This window comes from Scyliorhinus torazame, chromosome 2 (genome assembly GCF_047496885.1).
Source record: "Scyliorhinus torazame isolate Kashiwa2021f chromosome 2, sScyTor2.1, whole genome shotgun sequence".
NCBI classification, from domain to species: domain Eukaryota; kingdom Metazoa; phylum Chordata; class Chondrichthyes; order Carcharhiniformes; family Scyliorhinidae; genus Scyliorhinus; species Scyliorhinus torazame.
The window spans coordinates 362,626,996-362,642,348 of record NC_092708.1 but is presented as its reverse complement, the minus strand read 5'-3'; the positions used below and the strand labels follow the sequence as shown (position 1 = coordinate 362,642,348).

General features: G+C 40.9%; 1 protein-coding gene across 6 annotated transcripts in view; it reads right to left on the bottom strand.

Moving 5' to 3' along the window:
* The window catches only part of ppp4r4 (protein phosphatase 4, regulatory subunit 4), a 248,522-nt gene that overhangs the window by 127,191 nt on the left and 105,978 nt on the right, over nt 1-15,353 (bottom strand). For 5 of the 6 annotated variants that reach the window (XM_072492658.1, XM_072492647.1, XM_072492668.1 and 2 more), the window contains 3 exons: nt 12,411-12,513; nt 6,716-6,863; nt 4,389-4,462 (listed from right to left, as the gene is read on the bottom strand). In XM_072492658.1, coding sequence (XP_072348759.1) covers nt 4,389-4,462; nt 6,716-6,863; nt 12,411-12,513 — 325 coding nt within the window. Of the gene's footprint in view, nt 1-4,388; nt 4,463-6,715; nt 6,879-12,410; nt 12,514-15,353 lie in introns of those variants that run through there. The other variant, XM_072492696.1, reaches the window with a different exon arrangement.

Sequence of the window (15,353 nt, the reverse complement as noted above, 5' to 3'; positions counted from 1 at the left end):
GCGTGCACAGCAGGCAAAACTATACCCCCAAAAGGGGTCCAACCAAAGGATTGAGGGGTTCAACATCAGGAAGAAGGCCCATTGAAAGACCCCTCATGTCCTTATTGCCAACCCCCGACACCTTCTACCAGCAACCCCCATCCTGCAAAACTCTCTCTCACATTACTTACCTGTGGTCTGCCTGGCTCTGTGATCGTGGGACTCCAGTAATGTTTTTCCTGCAGTAGCCACCACCTGCTCTGCAGCGCTGCTGAGCACAAGAGCTGGTGGCCTCCGATTGGCAGGCAGCACTCAGTAGGTGGGTCTTCCGCCCCTGGAGTCTTAATTTGAGGGGGAGGCACACCACTACCTGATTGGCTTATGGTTTAACAGGCCTTCCCAAAAATACACAAGGTAAATCTCTGGTTGGCAGAGTGGCACGGTGGCGCAGTGGTTAGCATTACTACCTCACTGCGCCAAGGACCCAGGTTCGATCCCGCCCATAGGTCACTGTCCATGTGGAGTTTGCACATTCTCCCCATATCTGCGGGGTCTCACTCCCACAACCCAAAATTGTGCGGGGTAGGTGGATTAGCCACACTGAATAGCCCTTAGTTGGAGAAAAAAAAGAATCTCTGGCTAGCTTTCCACTGCAAGATTCCACTCCTTGATTGCTAGATATTTCCAGCATTTACTATCCTAGTTTGTTTGTAATTTAACCACAGGAGTGAAGAGGCAGGATCTTTTGGATGGCAGGGTTTCCCATCCAAAGAATCACTGGGGTACGTATCTCCACCGACACTGGTTGCCCTGCAGGTATTTCATGCTTCAAAGAGTGCTAATTGGCAGGACACAAGACTTCTGCCCCTCACTTGGGAGGAAGTCTCATCTCAGATCTGGCAGCCATTAGTGCCAGTAGCACAGTGGCCAGGACTGAGACAAGCCAGATTCGAAGATAAAAGCAAATTACTGCGGATGCTGGAATTTGAAACAGAAAATGCTGGACAAACTCAGCAGGTCTGACAGCGTCTGTGGAGAGAGAACGGAGCTAACATTTAGAGTCTGGATGACTGCTTTGACAAAGAGCCATCCAGGCTCAAAACATTAGCTCCCTTTTCTCTCCACAGATGCTATCAAACCTGCTGAGATTCTCCAGCATTCTCTGTTTTTGTGCCAGATTCCAAGCCCTGGAGTCTGGGACCAGGTCAGTGCAGTTGGTCTCAAGTAGGGATGGGAAGGTGAGGCCCAAGGGGATGGGAATGGGAGATGGGGGTCTTGATTAAGAGCCCAGGGAGCCTGGGGGAGTGTGGGGATGCCCGATGTGGAATGGAGGCCGTTGATAAAGGCGATGGCAACCTCACTCCAAGGCCTGAGCAGGGTGACTTTCTGGGCTCAACCTGCCCCAATTCCTGAACTCTTCTTAGCAGCCTCAGGCAGGAAATCGCCTTAAGTGGTCATTAATTGCCCACTACCAATCGGGGTTGGCAGGCGAACTATGGACCGGCAACTGTGTGTGCATCAATACAGTCCTTTTTTTAAAAAAATCATGATATGGGTGTCCCTAATTGCCCTTGAACCGAGTGGCATGTTAGGTCATTTCAGAGGACAGATAAGAGTCAACCACATTGCTGTCTTAAGCAAGCCAGACTGGGTAACGGTGGCAGATTTATTTCGCTAAAGGACATGAGTGAACCAGATGGATTTTTATAACAATCAATGACAGTTTCATGGTCACCATTACAGAGGTGAGCTTTCAATTCCAAGACTTATTAATTAAATTTAAATTCCAACGGCAACCGGGGTGGGATTGAACCCATGATCCCAGAACATTAGCCTGGGTCTATGGAATCTTTTACAATCTGTGTTTATCACTCTAGTTTGTTTACTTTCATACCCTAATTTTTTTTATTTCTTTATCGGGTCCTTTGTCATCCTTTGTTAATTTTTTTAAATCCTTCCAATCCTCAGGTTCATTATTCTTTTTGGAAACATTGTAAGCCTCGTTTTAATCGAATTCCATCTGTAACTCCGGAATTTCGCCTGTTAGTCACAGCTGGGCCATTTTCCTGGGGGGTTTTAATTCCGTGAGGGAATGCATAATCCTTGATGAATTCTTCAAAATAATTCTTTAAATTACCGTGTGCTTGGAGATTGGTGAAATAACCAAAATACTGCAATATAATATACAGAAGAGGACAACTGTAATTAAATCTACTCTCAATCATCAGTGAAGTAATAGAAGGTGTAGTCAATAGTACTGTAGTCAAGCAACAATTACTCGGCAATAATTTGCAATTTGCTCACCGATACCAGGCCACTTGGTCCAAATAGGGACAAAAATATCAAATTCCAGGAGTGAGGTGAGAGTGATTGTCTTTGAAATCATTTGTCACCTGTGGCTCAGCTGATACCACACTTGTTCTGGGCCTTGAACATAAAAATCAAGGATGACACTCCAGTGCAGTATTGAGGAGTCTTTCAGATGAGGTATTCAAGCCAAGGCACCGTCTTCCCTCTCAGGTGAGCATAAAAGATCCAATGGTACCATTTCAAAAGTACTTTTATTTATCCTTCAATCAACATCACAACATACAGGTTATCTAGTCATTACCACATTGGTATTTTGGGAGCTTTCTGAGTGCACACGAGCAGCGTCCTTTCCTAAATTACAATAGTGACCACACTTCAAAAATACAAAATCGACTGTACTGGAGACACCCTTGGTTGAGAAAAGCACTACATAAATGCATGTGTGTCTTCCACATTTGGCCAAGTGTGGCATACAGCAACCCTAGTAAAACTGAAGTCAATGGGAATCAGAGTGAAATACTCTCCATTGACTGGAGTTATACCTAGCACAAATAAACATGGTTGTGATTGTTCAAGGCTAATTATCTCAGCCCTAGGACTTTGTTGTAGTTATTCCTCATGGTTGTGTCCAAATCCCAACCACCTTCAGCTGATTCATCAATGATCTTTCCACCAGCATTATGTCAGAAGTGGAGATATTTGGGATGATTGCACAATGTGAAGTTCCATTCGCAGCTCCTCAGTTAATACAAGAGTTTGTTCAGTATACAACATGTCCTGGACAACATTCAGGCTTGGATTGATAAAGTGGTAAGGAATAGGTGTGTGATAATGGTGCCGGACGATGACCATCTCCAATAAGATAACACTTAATGCTCTCCCCTAAATATTAAACAGTTTTACCATCATTGATTCCCCCTCCATCAAGATCCTGGGGGTTACCATTGACCAGAAACTTAACTGGGCCAGCCACATAATTAACATGGCTATAAGAGCAGGTCAGAGGCGGGGCACTGTGTAGTGAGCAACTAATTTTCTGATTCCCCAAAACCTGCCCACCATCGACATGGCACAAATCAGGTCGGTTATGAAATATTTGCCTTGTTGAATGTTACTCAAGCAACACTCGAAGTCTGACACTGTACAGAACAAACCAGCCCAATTAATTGGTACCCCATCTACCACCTTAAACTTTCACTCCTTTCGTCACCAATGTACTGTGGCTGTGGTGTATACCATTTACAGATGCACTGCAGCATCGCACAAATGTTCCTTTAACAGCGTTTCTAAATCCACATCCTCCACTGTCTAGAAGGAGGGGGGCAGCAGGCACTTGGGAATACCAAGTTTACCCCCAAGTGACACACCAACTTTACTTGGAAGTATATCACCGTTCTTTCAGCATCGCTGGGTCAAAATATCTTCCTTCCTGACAGCATTCTGGGTGTACCAAATCACATGGACTGCACTGTTTCGAGAAGAGAGCTCACCCCCACATTCTCAAGTGGAATTAAGGACGGGTAATAAATGCTGGCCTTGCCAGCTATGCCCACAAAGGGCTGCATGGCCTCCTCCTGTGCTAGATCATGATTGATTCGGGGTAGACCATTTAGGACAGAGATGGAGGAGGCATTTTTTCAGCCAAAGAGTGGTGAGCCTGTGGAATTCATTACCACAGGAAGTAGTTGAGGCTAAGACAATGAATACGTTAAAGAGGCAGCTAGATATGGAACTTGTTGAGGCCAATGGGGTCAAGAGTTATGGGGAGAATGCAGGATTAGGCTACTGAGCCATGATCGTGACAAATGGCAGAGCAGGCTGGAAGGGCCGAATGGCCTTCTCCTGCTCCTGTCTTCTATGTTTCTATGTTTCTATTACTGCTTTAATTATAACAGGCAGAAGAGCAGTGATTTCTTGTCTGAGTGATCAATGATACACTTCAATATCATTATAGTCACTTTGTTGAGTCTGGGTTTCTGCAAATATACAAAAACATTTTTCATGAAGATGACAGTACTTTATGTATATTAATGTGCTTATATGGAATCAATAAACAGTGTACATATAAAAATGTAGGTTATTTTACTTTTTTACATTACCTCTTGTCTGATGGTTTCCTTTGGTAAAGCATTGATTACAGTCAGGAGAGTCTCCAACCAGGCATTGCTGACAACTGGTTAAAAAAGAAAACTTTGATGAAGTAATTTAAAATTATTGTTTTCATATATTGCAAAATCAGCTCTACTGGATAATCCCGAGAGCCCCAATTGTCACATGCACAAAAACTATTGAATTTTTATATCCTGAAAATAAATAGCCTCACAGTAAGGAAACAAAATAGTGATATTTGGCAGTCCTCATTACGTGGCTGTTTGCAGGCCTAATAAAGGCAGCATTTACTACTATGACCAGAAGTAAGTCCCAATAGGCTTAAGAATGTAGCTTTGGAGCAACTATCTTTAATACTTCGACATTGCCGATTGCATTACTACAACCAACAATGGCAGATTGTTTTGGGCAACCTGGTTCTAAGAAATGAACAACTTGAAACAGTCTTTGGCAAAGTTAACGGTGCTTCAGATATAATAAACAGGGAGGTAGGACTGCAGTGACATAGAAAGAGAGCAGTTGCAAAAATGCTACATCTATTATGAAGATTTGTCATATAAAATGTTAATTCCTAATGTGATCAGCTGGATACATACTGAACCTTTTGAAACTCTTTCTCTAAGCAAAGGACCCTGATTTACAACAATTACTGCGTTGCATTTCTGAAAGACAAGTTGTCTTTCTGGAGACAGTTTATGGCGCTCTCAGAGAGAGGTCAAATGATCCACGTCTTAGGTGTAAGCAAAAATATTGGGCTTTTTATTACTCAGAGAGACTGCCGCAGGGGCAATAGCTTTACCATATCTCTCTTTCTTCTGAAATCTCTCTCATTAAAGCAGAGTTATTTGTGATTTGAAAACCCACCAGAAGACGTCATCGCTGCAAACCAAGACGTCATAAATGGAGAATTCTGAACCAACCAACCACGGCTGCAGAGCAGCTGCTCCACTGTGGAAAGGGACTCTGCAGCTGTAAGCAAAACTCTGGACAATTCATGAATAACCTTTTAGCTGACTTAAGTTCCAATACTCTGCAGAGTTTTATTTCTTTATTGGGTGGGATTCTGTGTGCTGCTTTTGAATTGATGGGTAGTTGGACACATTTGTACATTTTAAACCTTTTGTCAATTTCTGCAGCTTTGCCAGAGTGAGTTTTAGCAATAAAACCATCTCTTCACTTACTAATTGAAGGAACTTGACCAGCGTATTTCTTGCACTGAACTATACACAATTGAATATATATTAAATTGGCAATATCACATCTCTTTTAAACTCAAACTCTATTATAACCAACTTAGGAGTGGCTTAGAGAGGAATCGGTTCACTCCCATTAACCTGGTCATAACATATCCCAGATGTAAAGCATAAAGCAACAATATTAATTTAAGATATATTTTCACAATATAATTAAAGAAAAATCACATTGGGCTTGAATTATTATTTTCACATTTGTGTTTACTTTAGGTGTGGCTAGTTAAGGCAAATTGTTCCAAAGAACATAGGAAAACAAAATGAGAAAAAGGGGATTTAATCTACTCTGCCATGGACTCTAGCTACTTACTTAATTGTCTGAGGGAATGTGACCAATTTACATAGTCAAGTAAACTCTGGAATATGTGTCCGTTCTCCACCTCAACAAAACAATCCTACATTGATGCCCTCACTTCTTCCTTTACAGGAGCCATAGTGGAGTGTTTATTTCCCTTAATTTATAATTTTACTCACTGATCTAGAAAGCAAATAAATATTCAATTTTTTTGAAAATTACATGCAATCAATTCAAATTTTAATTGGAGAAACATTTTCATCCCTTCCACCACCCTCCCGTTCCTCCTTTGAAGACTGTCAGCAAACATGAGTCTTTGAACAGGCATTTAGTCACCTTCCTTTGGTTCAGCATCTATTTTTATCCCCAACTGTACCACTGAACTGCCTTGGGACTTTCTCTGCATTAACAGCACTGTATAAACATAAGCTATTGTGGGATGAATATATAAATATTGGTCTAAATCCACAACTGAAACTGTTACATTGCAATATATTGGTCTATTTGATATTAATGTTTCAAATGCCAACACAAAAAATAAAGTGAAAGTTCACAAACTTTTTATTATTCTGCTAGGTATTTTATCATAGTTTTTCTGGAAATTGTAATTTGCAAAGATATATATAGCAGAACTTACTTTTAGCTCAACAATTCTTGGTTTAAAAAAGGGCTAAAAGACACAATTGAATTTGAATCATACTATTACAAGTGTGTAATGCTGAAAAACCTAGCTCAGCATCTTTGCTGAATAATTAAACTGCAATGAACTGACCTGTGTCTCTGTGATCCAGGTTTGCCAAAATGATCGGGAGAAAGGAATGGATGTAAGCTACAATGGAAACTAACTCTTCTTGTAAGATGGTAAGGAAAGAAACTGCTGCAGCTAACTGCATCTCCACCCCCGCAACATGCAGTACCTCCTACAATAGAGAAGTCTACATGAGAAAAGATTGTTTATTCACTTGCTGGAAAAATAGCTTGGTTCATATCATAAATACGTATTTAAAGCATAGCATGATGTCTTAGCATTTTATTAAAACTTAAAGGAACACTTGGTATTGGCTGTTAATAACTATTTTTATTTATTTTATATATTTTACAGCAAAAATTCCTTTTTAACAATATACAAATGTTAAAAATAATGACTGTAACTATCATTTTTAAATGCTCTTACGCAACCTACATATTTTACATTTAATATAAGCATTGTTAGAAATCGATGATGATGATTTAATATGGTCATTGTAGAATGATCTATTCCATGTAAGTCACGTGTATATTTATTCTAGGAATGCTAACAAGCTGCTACTCTACCTGCAGATGGGACATCTCAGAGGTGATATCTCACCTGTAGGAAAATTTAAAACTTTCCTGCTTCGTTGCACAATTTAGGATTCATTTTAACTGTGAAACAAACAGATCTTGCATAGGGCGACAAAGTGGTTAGCACTGCTGCCTCACAGCGCCAGGGACCCAAGTTCCATTGCGACCTTGGGTGACTGCCTGTGTGGAGTTTGCACATTCTTCCCGTGTCTGCGTGGGTTTCCTGCGGGTGCTCTGGTTTCCTCCCACAGTCCAAACATGTGCAGGCTAGGTGCATTGGCTATGCTAATTTGCCCCTAGATGGGGTTATGGAGATAGGTTTTGGGGGGGGGGGGGGGGGGGAATGGGATTTGGTCTCAGTAGGATGCACTTTCAGAGAGTCGGTGCTGACTCGATGGGCCGAAAGGCCTCCTTCTGTAGTGTAGGGATTCTATGATTCTATGAGTTCTTGCTTAGAATACAAAATATACATTTTGCTTACAACTTATTACTGATAACATTACAAGCTGGATGGGCATTGGACTATTACAAGTGCATTGAACCCTTTTTATAACTGTAGAAGAATTGAAAGTCATCGACATTTAAACCAGAGGATGCAGATTTACAGTGATTTGGTCCAAGAGGCAAACACAGCACAAGAAAAAATATTTTTATTCAGCAAATGATTATGATCTGCAATGTTATGCCTGAAAAGGGTAATGGAGGCAGATTCAATCATGGTTTTCAAAAAGGGAACTGAATAAGCACCTTGAAGGGAAAAAAATTGGAGGGCTACAGGGTTAGGATGGTGGAGTGAGGCTGGCTATATTGCTCTTGCAGAGAGCTGGCTTGGACTCGAGGGGCTGAATGCTCCCCTTCTGCTTTGCAACCATGCTATAAATTCTATGATATGATATTTATGATGCCTCAAGCTTCAACAGGTACAAATAACCACCCAACCTCAAAACGCTAGTCATTATGTATTAATTTCTTTAAATGTATCTGCAAGAAATTCAGTCTGTATTGTGCCCATAAGAACTTGTGTGTCCATAATTGTACCATAACAATTGGCAGGATGATATTTGAAGTAGTGTTCTTGTAGTCAGATATATAGTTGAAGTGGAGACATTTGCATAGCTGTTGGAAAGAACAGAGGAGTGGAACTAATTGGATACTTCTTTCAAAGAGCTGGTTTAGGCATTGGTTCGATGAGGTGAATAGCTTCCTTCTGGGCTGTATGATTCTAGTCACTGTGGAGTTCCTAATGCTGGATGCAATACATAACCAAATAAAAAAACGATTGCTTATCCACAACATAATTGGTATGGCATTGTTAATGAATGGATTTGTTAGAAGCGTAATATGATGGATTCTAAAACCAGTCAGTTGTAACTTAACTAAGTCACAAATATTAGAAGTTATTTGGAATTATTAGGAAATGCATGATGCCACCTTCACAAAAGGGAAGCATCCAAAGGCAGCTTTGTACCAGCTGGCATGAAGAAAACATATGGCTGGCAAATATTCTGAAATGTACAGCGGAGAGAAATCCCTTGGTATAATTTACCACTGTCCACTTTTTAAACCAGAGGTAGCTGGAGTTGAGTTCCAGCAGAAAAGTTTAGAAGTGTTTCAGTAGATAGTCACTGGCACTCACCAGTAACAAGCATTGTTTAAGATGAATATCAACAAATAGCATAGTTTGTTTTCTATTGGATGGTATCGACAAGTATTAGGAGTGCTGCACAAGTGGCAACTAATAACTAAAGGATCAAAAACAGTGAGAAGAGTCACCAAATGATTTCAATACACAATGATGCTCGAGACTTGCTACTAGTCAGCACCAAACACACTATATAATGGCTATAATTTGGTGCTATCTCGGAGACTTAATTCCAGCAGACCCTTCCTAGAACAAAAATGTTTCAAAGAATCATAGAATGATTCCCATACACCGTCCTCTGCTTTTCCCATAGCCCTGTGATAATTTTCACAGCTATGGTAGTGCAGTGTTATGGCACTGGTTTAGCAATCTAGGAGCATGATCTTCCAGTCCTGCCGAAGGCGACCCCCTGTGGTGGGTTCCCAGATGGCGGGTTCCCTGGTGGTGGGACAGGCGAGTGATGCAGAATGCTGTAGACATTCACAGCTATGGTAGTGCAGTGGTCATGCCACTGGTTTAGCAATCTAGGAGCATGATCTTCCAGTCCTGGCGAAGGCGACCGCCTGCGGTGGGTTCCCAGATGGCAGGTTCCCTGGTGGTGGGACAGGCGAGCCATGCAAAATGCTGTAGACATCTACCCCAGAGCCGATAGCAATGTCCCAAGAATCTAAATTCCCTCCCTCCTGCAGCATATTTCCAGCCACACATTAATCTGCTGTATCCTCCTATTTTTACTCACACACGTGGTACTTAGAGCAATCCGGGAATGATACAAAATAATTACCATGTGGTTGATGGTGAGGAAGAAAGCTGTAGACTGCAGGCAAGTATCAATGGACTGGTCAAGTGGGCAGCAGTGGCAAATGGAATTCAATCCAGAGAAGTATGAGGTAATGCATTTGGAGAGGGCACCAAAGACAAGGAGATACACAAATAGAATAAATGGTAGGATACTGAGAAATGTAGAGGAAGAGAGAGACCTTGGAGTGCACGTCGAGATTCCTGAATATAGCCAGACAGATGGGCAAGATAATTTTAAGACGCATAACATATATTATATTCCTTGGTTAATAAAGGAAAGTAAGAGCAGGGAGGTGATAGTAGTACTACATAAAACTAGCTAGGCCATAACTAGAGTACTGTAGACAATTTTGGTCACCACATTACAGAGAGCATGTGATCAACCCTAAGAGAGTGCAGAGGAGATTTACGGATGTTATCAGCAATGGAGAATTTTAGCCATGAGTAAGGATTGGATAGGCTACAGTTGTTTTCTTTGAAATAGGTGAAGCTGACTAGAGATTTAATTGAGGTATAAAACATTATAAGGGGCCTAGACAGAGCGGATAGAAAGAACTATTTTCACCATCACAGAATTCAATGATCAGGGATCATATATTTGAATAATTGACAGAAGGATTAGTGGGGGGTGGAGGAAAAATATTTTCACACAGTAGTTGGTAGGATCTGTAACTCACTGCCAGAAAAAGTCAAAAAGGCAGAAATCTTCATTGCATTGAAAAATAACTTGTATATACACTTGAAGTACTGTAATCTACAAGGCTACAGACCAATGCTGGAAAGTCAGATTAGACTGGCTCGATAGTTTTCAGCCAGTGCAGATGTGTTGGGCAAATGGATTCCATCGGTTTCCTAAATCTTTATGCGTCTACGAGGACTTTGGCTCAATGGTTATGAAGGTATTGGTGGGGATTGAAGTACCAATTACATTAAACTCCCACAACTGCACCAATCACCCTTTGAGCTCCACATCCTTGTCATATAACTCAATGGGTTCAATAAATAATGGTATTTATCGCTCTGTCTAGGCCCCTTATAATGTTTTATAACCTCAATTAAATCTCTAGTCAGCTTCACCTATTTCAAAGAAAACAAGGGGTGAACTGGCAAGGTGGATACAGAACTGGCTAGGCCATAGAAGGCAGAGGGTAGCAATGGAGGGATGCTTTTCTAATTGGAGGGCTGTGACCAGTGGTGTTCCACAGGGATCAGTGCTGGAACCTTTGCTCTTTGTAGTATATATAAATGATTTGGAGGAAAATGTAACTGGTCTGATTAGTAAGTTTGCAGACGACACAAAGGTTGGTGGAATTGCGGATAGTGATGAGGACTGTCAGAGGATACAGCAGGATTTAGATTGTCTGGAGACTTGGGCGGAGAGATGGCAGATGGAGTTTAATCCGGACAAATGTGAGGTAATGCATTTTGGAAGGTCTAATGCAGGTAGGGAATATACAGTGAATGGTAGAACCCTCAAGAGTATTGAAAGTCAAAGAGATCTAGGAGTACAGGTCCACAGGTCATTGAAAGGGGCAACACAGGTGGAGAAGGTAGTCAAGAAGGCATACGGCATGCTTGCCTTCATTGGCCGGGGCATTGAGTATAAGAATTGGCAAGTCATGTTGCAGCTGTATAGAACCTTAGTTAGGCCACACTTGGAGTATAGTGTTCAATTCTGGTCGCCACACTACCAGAAGGATGTGGAGGCTTTAGAGAGGGTGCAGAAGAGATTTACCAGAATGTTGCCTGGTATGGAGGGCATAAGCTATGAGGAGCGATTGAATAAACTCGGTTTGTTCTCACTGGAACGAAGGAGGTTGAGGGGCGACCTGATAGAGGTATACAAAATTATGAGGGGCATAGACAGAGTGGATAGTCAGAGGCTTTTCCCCAGGGTAGAGGGGTCAATTACTAGGGGGCATAGGTTTAAGGTGAGAGGGGCAAGGTTTAGAGTAGATGTACGAGGCAAGTTTTTTACGCAGAGGGTAGTGGGTACCTGGAACTCGCTACCGGAGGAGGTAGTGGAAGCAGGGACGATAGGGACATTTAAGGGGCATCTTGACAAATATATGAATAGGATGGGAATAGAAGGATACGGACCCAGGAAGTGTAGAAGATTGTAGTTTAGTCGGGCAGTATGGTCGGCACGGGCTTGGAGGGCCGAAGGGCCTGTTCCTGTGCTGTACATTTCTTTGTTCTTTGTTTGTTTTTGTTGGTATATTGACACACATTCCCAAGTACCCAGTGTCACTGGCAACCGTAGTAATGACCCATAATTTGTTTTAATACTATTGAAACAGGAAACGCCACTCTTTTAAGAGCGAAGCTCGTACAATTAAGTTCTGGTTGTGAAATGCAAACGAGGGAGAAGAGAGAAACATTTATAACTCAGAAGAATTCTGCTTTTTTGTTTAAAAGTAGCAATGATTAAAGAGCTAAATAGTAGTAAGGGAATGGAGTTTCAAGCACTTTTGAAATTCCAACCTTTCAGATGCCAACTTGTACTTGGACATTTAACTATCTAAAAATATCTACATGGATAATAGGCACTGCATAGAATTTGATGGCCTACCAATGACTTTAATGCAGATGAGCAATGATTTCTGAAATAGGTTAATGGTGGGGTCAGACATGCAATGTTGATTACAGCACATTAGTTGATTTCACATGGCCTTGCAATTATCCATAAGTTGCAACTTACTCTGATTTTTGGCACCACTCTTCGAATTGTCTCTGAAGTGTTCTGTCGCATCAGGTTTGGTAGATTAACAACTACACTGGTTCGCTGCACATCTTGACCAGAACTGCAAATAAAGCAATTGCATTTACACCTACAAACTGAACATCAGACAGATATCGCAAAAGCAGGCTGTGTGTATTTGCGGACATGTGGGCGAGAGAAAACAAGTTAGTCCCATCAAAACAGGCATTTTACAACACCACATACTGTTGTTTGATGAACAAGCTAAATAAATAGCAAATGATAATTCAGTTTAAATATAAGTATTGCGTTTCTAAAACTATGGCAATATTTTTCAGCAGATTAGACAGCTTTTGCAGAGTGAAAAAAAAACAATTAACGTTTCAGGTCAATGACCTTCATCAGAATTCTAATGAAAGGTCATCGACCTGAAACATCAACATTCTTTATTCTCTCCATCAATGCTGCCTGACCTGCATATTTCCAGAATTTTCTGTTTTTATTTCAGATATCCGGCATCAGCAATATTTTTTTGCTGGTACATTTTGTTACATAGAACATAGAACATAGAACAATACAGCGCAGTACAGGCCCTTCGGCCCACGATGTTGCACCGAAACAAAAGCCATCTAACCTACACTATGCCATTATCATCCATATGTTTATCCAATAAACTTTTAAATGCCCTCAATGTTGGCGAGTTCACTACTGTAGCAGGTAGGGCATTCCACGGCCTCACTACTCTTTGCGTAAAGAACCTACCTCTGACCTCTGTCCTATATCTATTACCCCTCAGTTTAAAGTTATGTCCCCTCGTGCCAGCCATTTCCATCCACGGGAGAAGGCTCTCACTGTCCACCCTATCCAACCCCCTGATCATTTTGTATGCCTCTATTAAGTCTCCTCTTAACCTTCTTCTCTCCAACGAAAACAACCTCAAGTCCATCAGCCTTTCCTCATAAGATTTTCCCTCCATACCAGGCAACATCCTGGTAAATCTCCTCTGCACCCGCTCCAAAGCCTCCACGTCCTTCCTATAATGCGGTGACCAGAACTGTACGCAATACTCCAAATGCGGCCGTACCAGAGTTCTGTACAGCTGCAACATGACCTCCCGACTCTGGAACTCAATCCCTCTACCAATAAAGGCCAACACTCCATAGGCCTTCTTCACAACCCTATCAACCTGGGTGGCAACTTTCAGGGATCTATGTACATGGACACCTAGATCCCTCTGCTCATCCACACTTTCAAGAACTTTACCATTAGCCAAATATTCCGCATTCCTGTTATTCCTTCCAAAGTGAATCACCTCACACTTCTCTACATTAAACTCCATTTGCCACCTCTCAGCCCAGCTCTGCAGCTTATCTATATCCCTCTGTAACCTGCTACATCCTTCCACACTATCGACAACACCACCGACTTTAGTATCGTCTGCAAATTTACTCACCCACCCTTCTGCGCCTTCCTCTAGGTCATTGATAAAAACTAGAACTAGACTTGGAACTAGAGGTGAGATTTCAATGTTACAGTTACGCATTCAGTTGCCTACAGGTGCTAATTCGCTTTTATATTTAATTAGCAGCGAGAGTAAATGCAGGTATCCTTCAACTGAAAAGGATCAGAGTAAATTGCCCCTCGATATTCTCAATTCAAACTTGACCCATGAAGTCAAGAGTAATTGTCACTAAATCACAAAACAATAAATTTACTGAAAGGAATCATAAACCACAAGGACAAAATAATCTGACAATCGATTTGTTTTCTATCCTCAGCTTTCGAACATTGAAAAATCACACTGTGGAAATCAATAATGTTATTAAACTAATGACATGAACATTTAGATGTAGCTGATATCTTCACTGAAGCAGTGCTACATGTCTTGATATCCGGCAGGACCTACTAACAATTTTGTTTTAAAGAAATTTGCTCCTATTTCATATCTTATATTAAAAACAATGTTTAAATGTTCAGTAGTTCTATTTAACAAGCATATCTGAGAACATTAATTTTCAGTGTTCTCTACCAATTCTACCAAAAATATATTGCAAATGTTAAACATTCAAAATGAAAACAAATGTTGGAAATACATGTGTTAATGGCAACTGACTGCTTGAAATAAGAACTACCTATTGAATCATTGAGCTACTGACAGCTTTTATATTGTATATTCTTATTGAAGTGTCAACACAATGATCTTTAGCATCCAATCCTTAGCATTAATTGTTTTATACACTATTCCCTCCTGTGGCAATTAGAGACTGGCAGCGATCAAAATGAAAAGGTCTGTACATAGGTCGAAACATTAAGTCAATAATCTAAACACCTGTGTTTCCTATTGTTGGCCTCAAAATACAAAATTGATATTATTCACAGTGTGATCTGTTGAAATGACGTATGGTCAACATTTGCCCAACCAAAAATCTCCTAAAAAAATAAGAGAAAAGAAATAGAAGAAATAAATTTTAACGACTCAAAAGGAGGCCAGTCAGTCCATTGTATACATGCTGACCAAGAGTTATCTGGCCTAATCACACCTTCGAGCTCTTGGTCCATAGTCCTGTCAGTTGCAGCATCTCAAGCGGATATCCCATATCTTTAAATGCAATAACGGTTTCTGTCTCTACTGTCCTTTCAGGTCGTGAGTTCCAGGCATCCACCAACTCCTCTAATCCCTCAACTTAAATTCAATGTCCCATGATAATTGATCTCTCTGCTAACTGAAATACATCTTTTCTCCATTTTATATTCTTCAATTAAACCTTTTCTGTCCCAAAGAAAAGGAACGCTAAAATTGTCCATTCCTAGAGTAAACATGGCTTCTGCAACAGAATGTAAATTGATGTCAAGGGAGAACCATCCAGCAGTAACTACAATATTGTTGATTCCCAAATTTCTTTCTCCGTCAGTCTGGCCTCAATAAAAGTCGAGATGGATTTG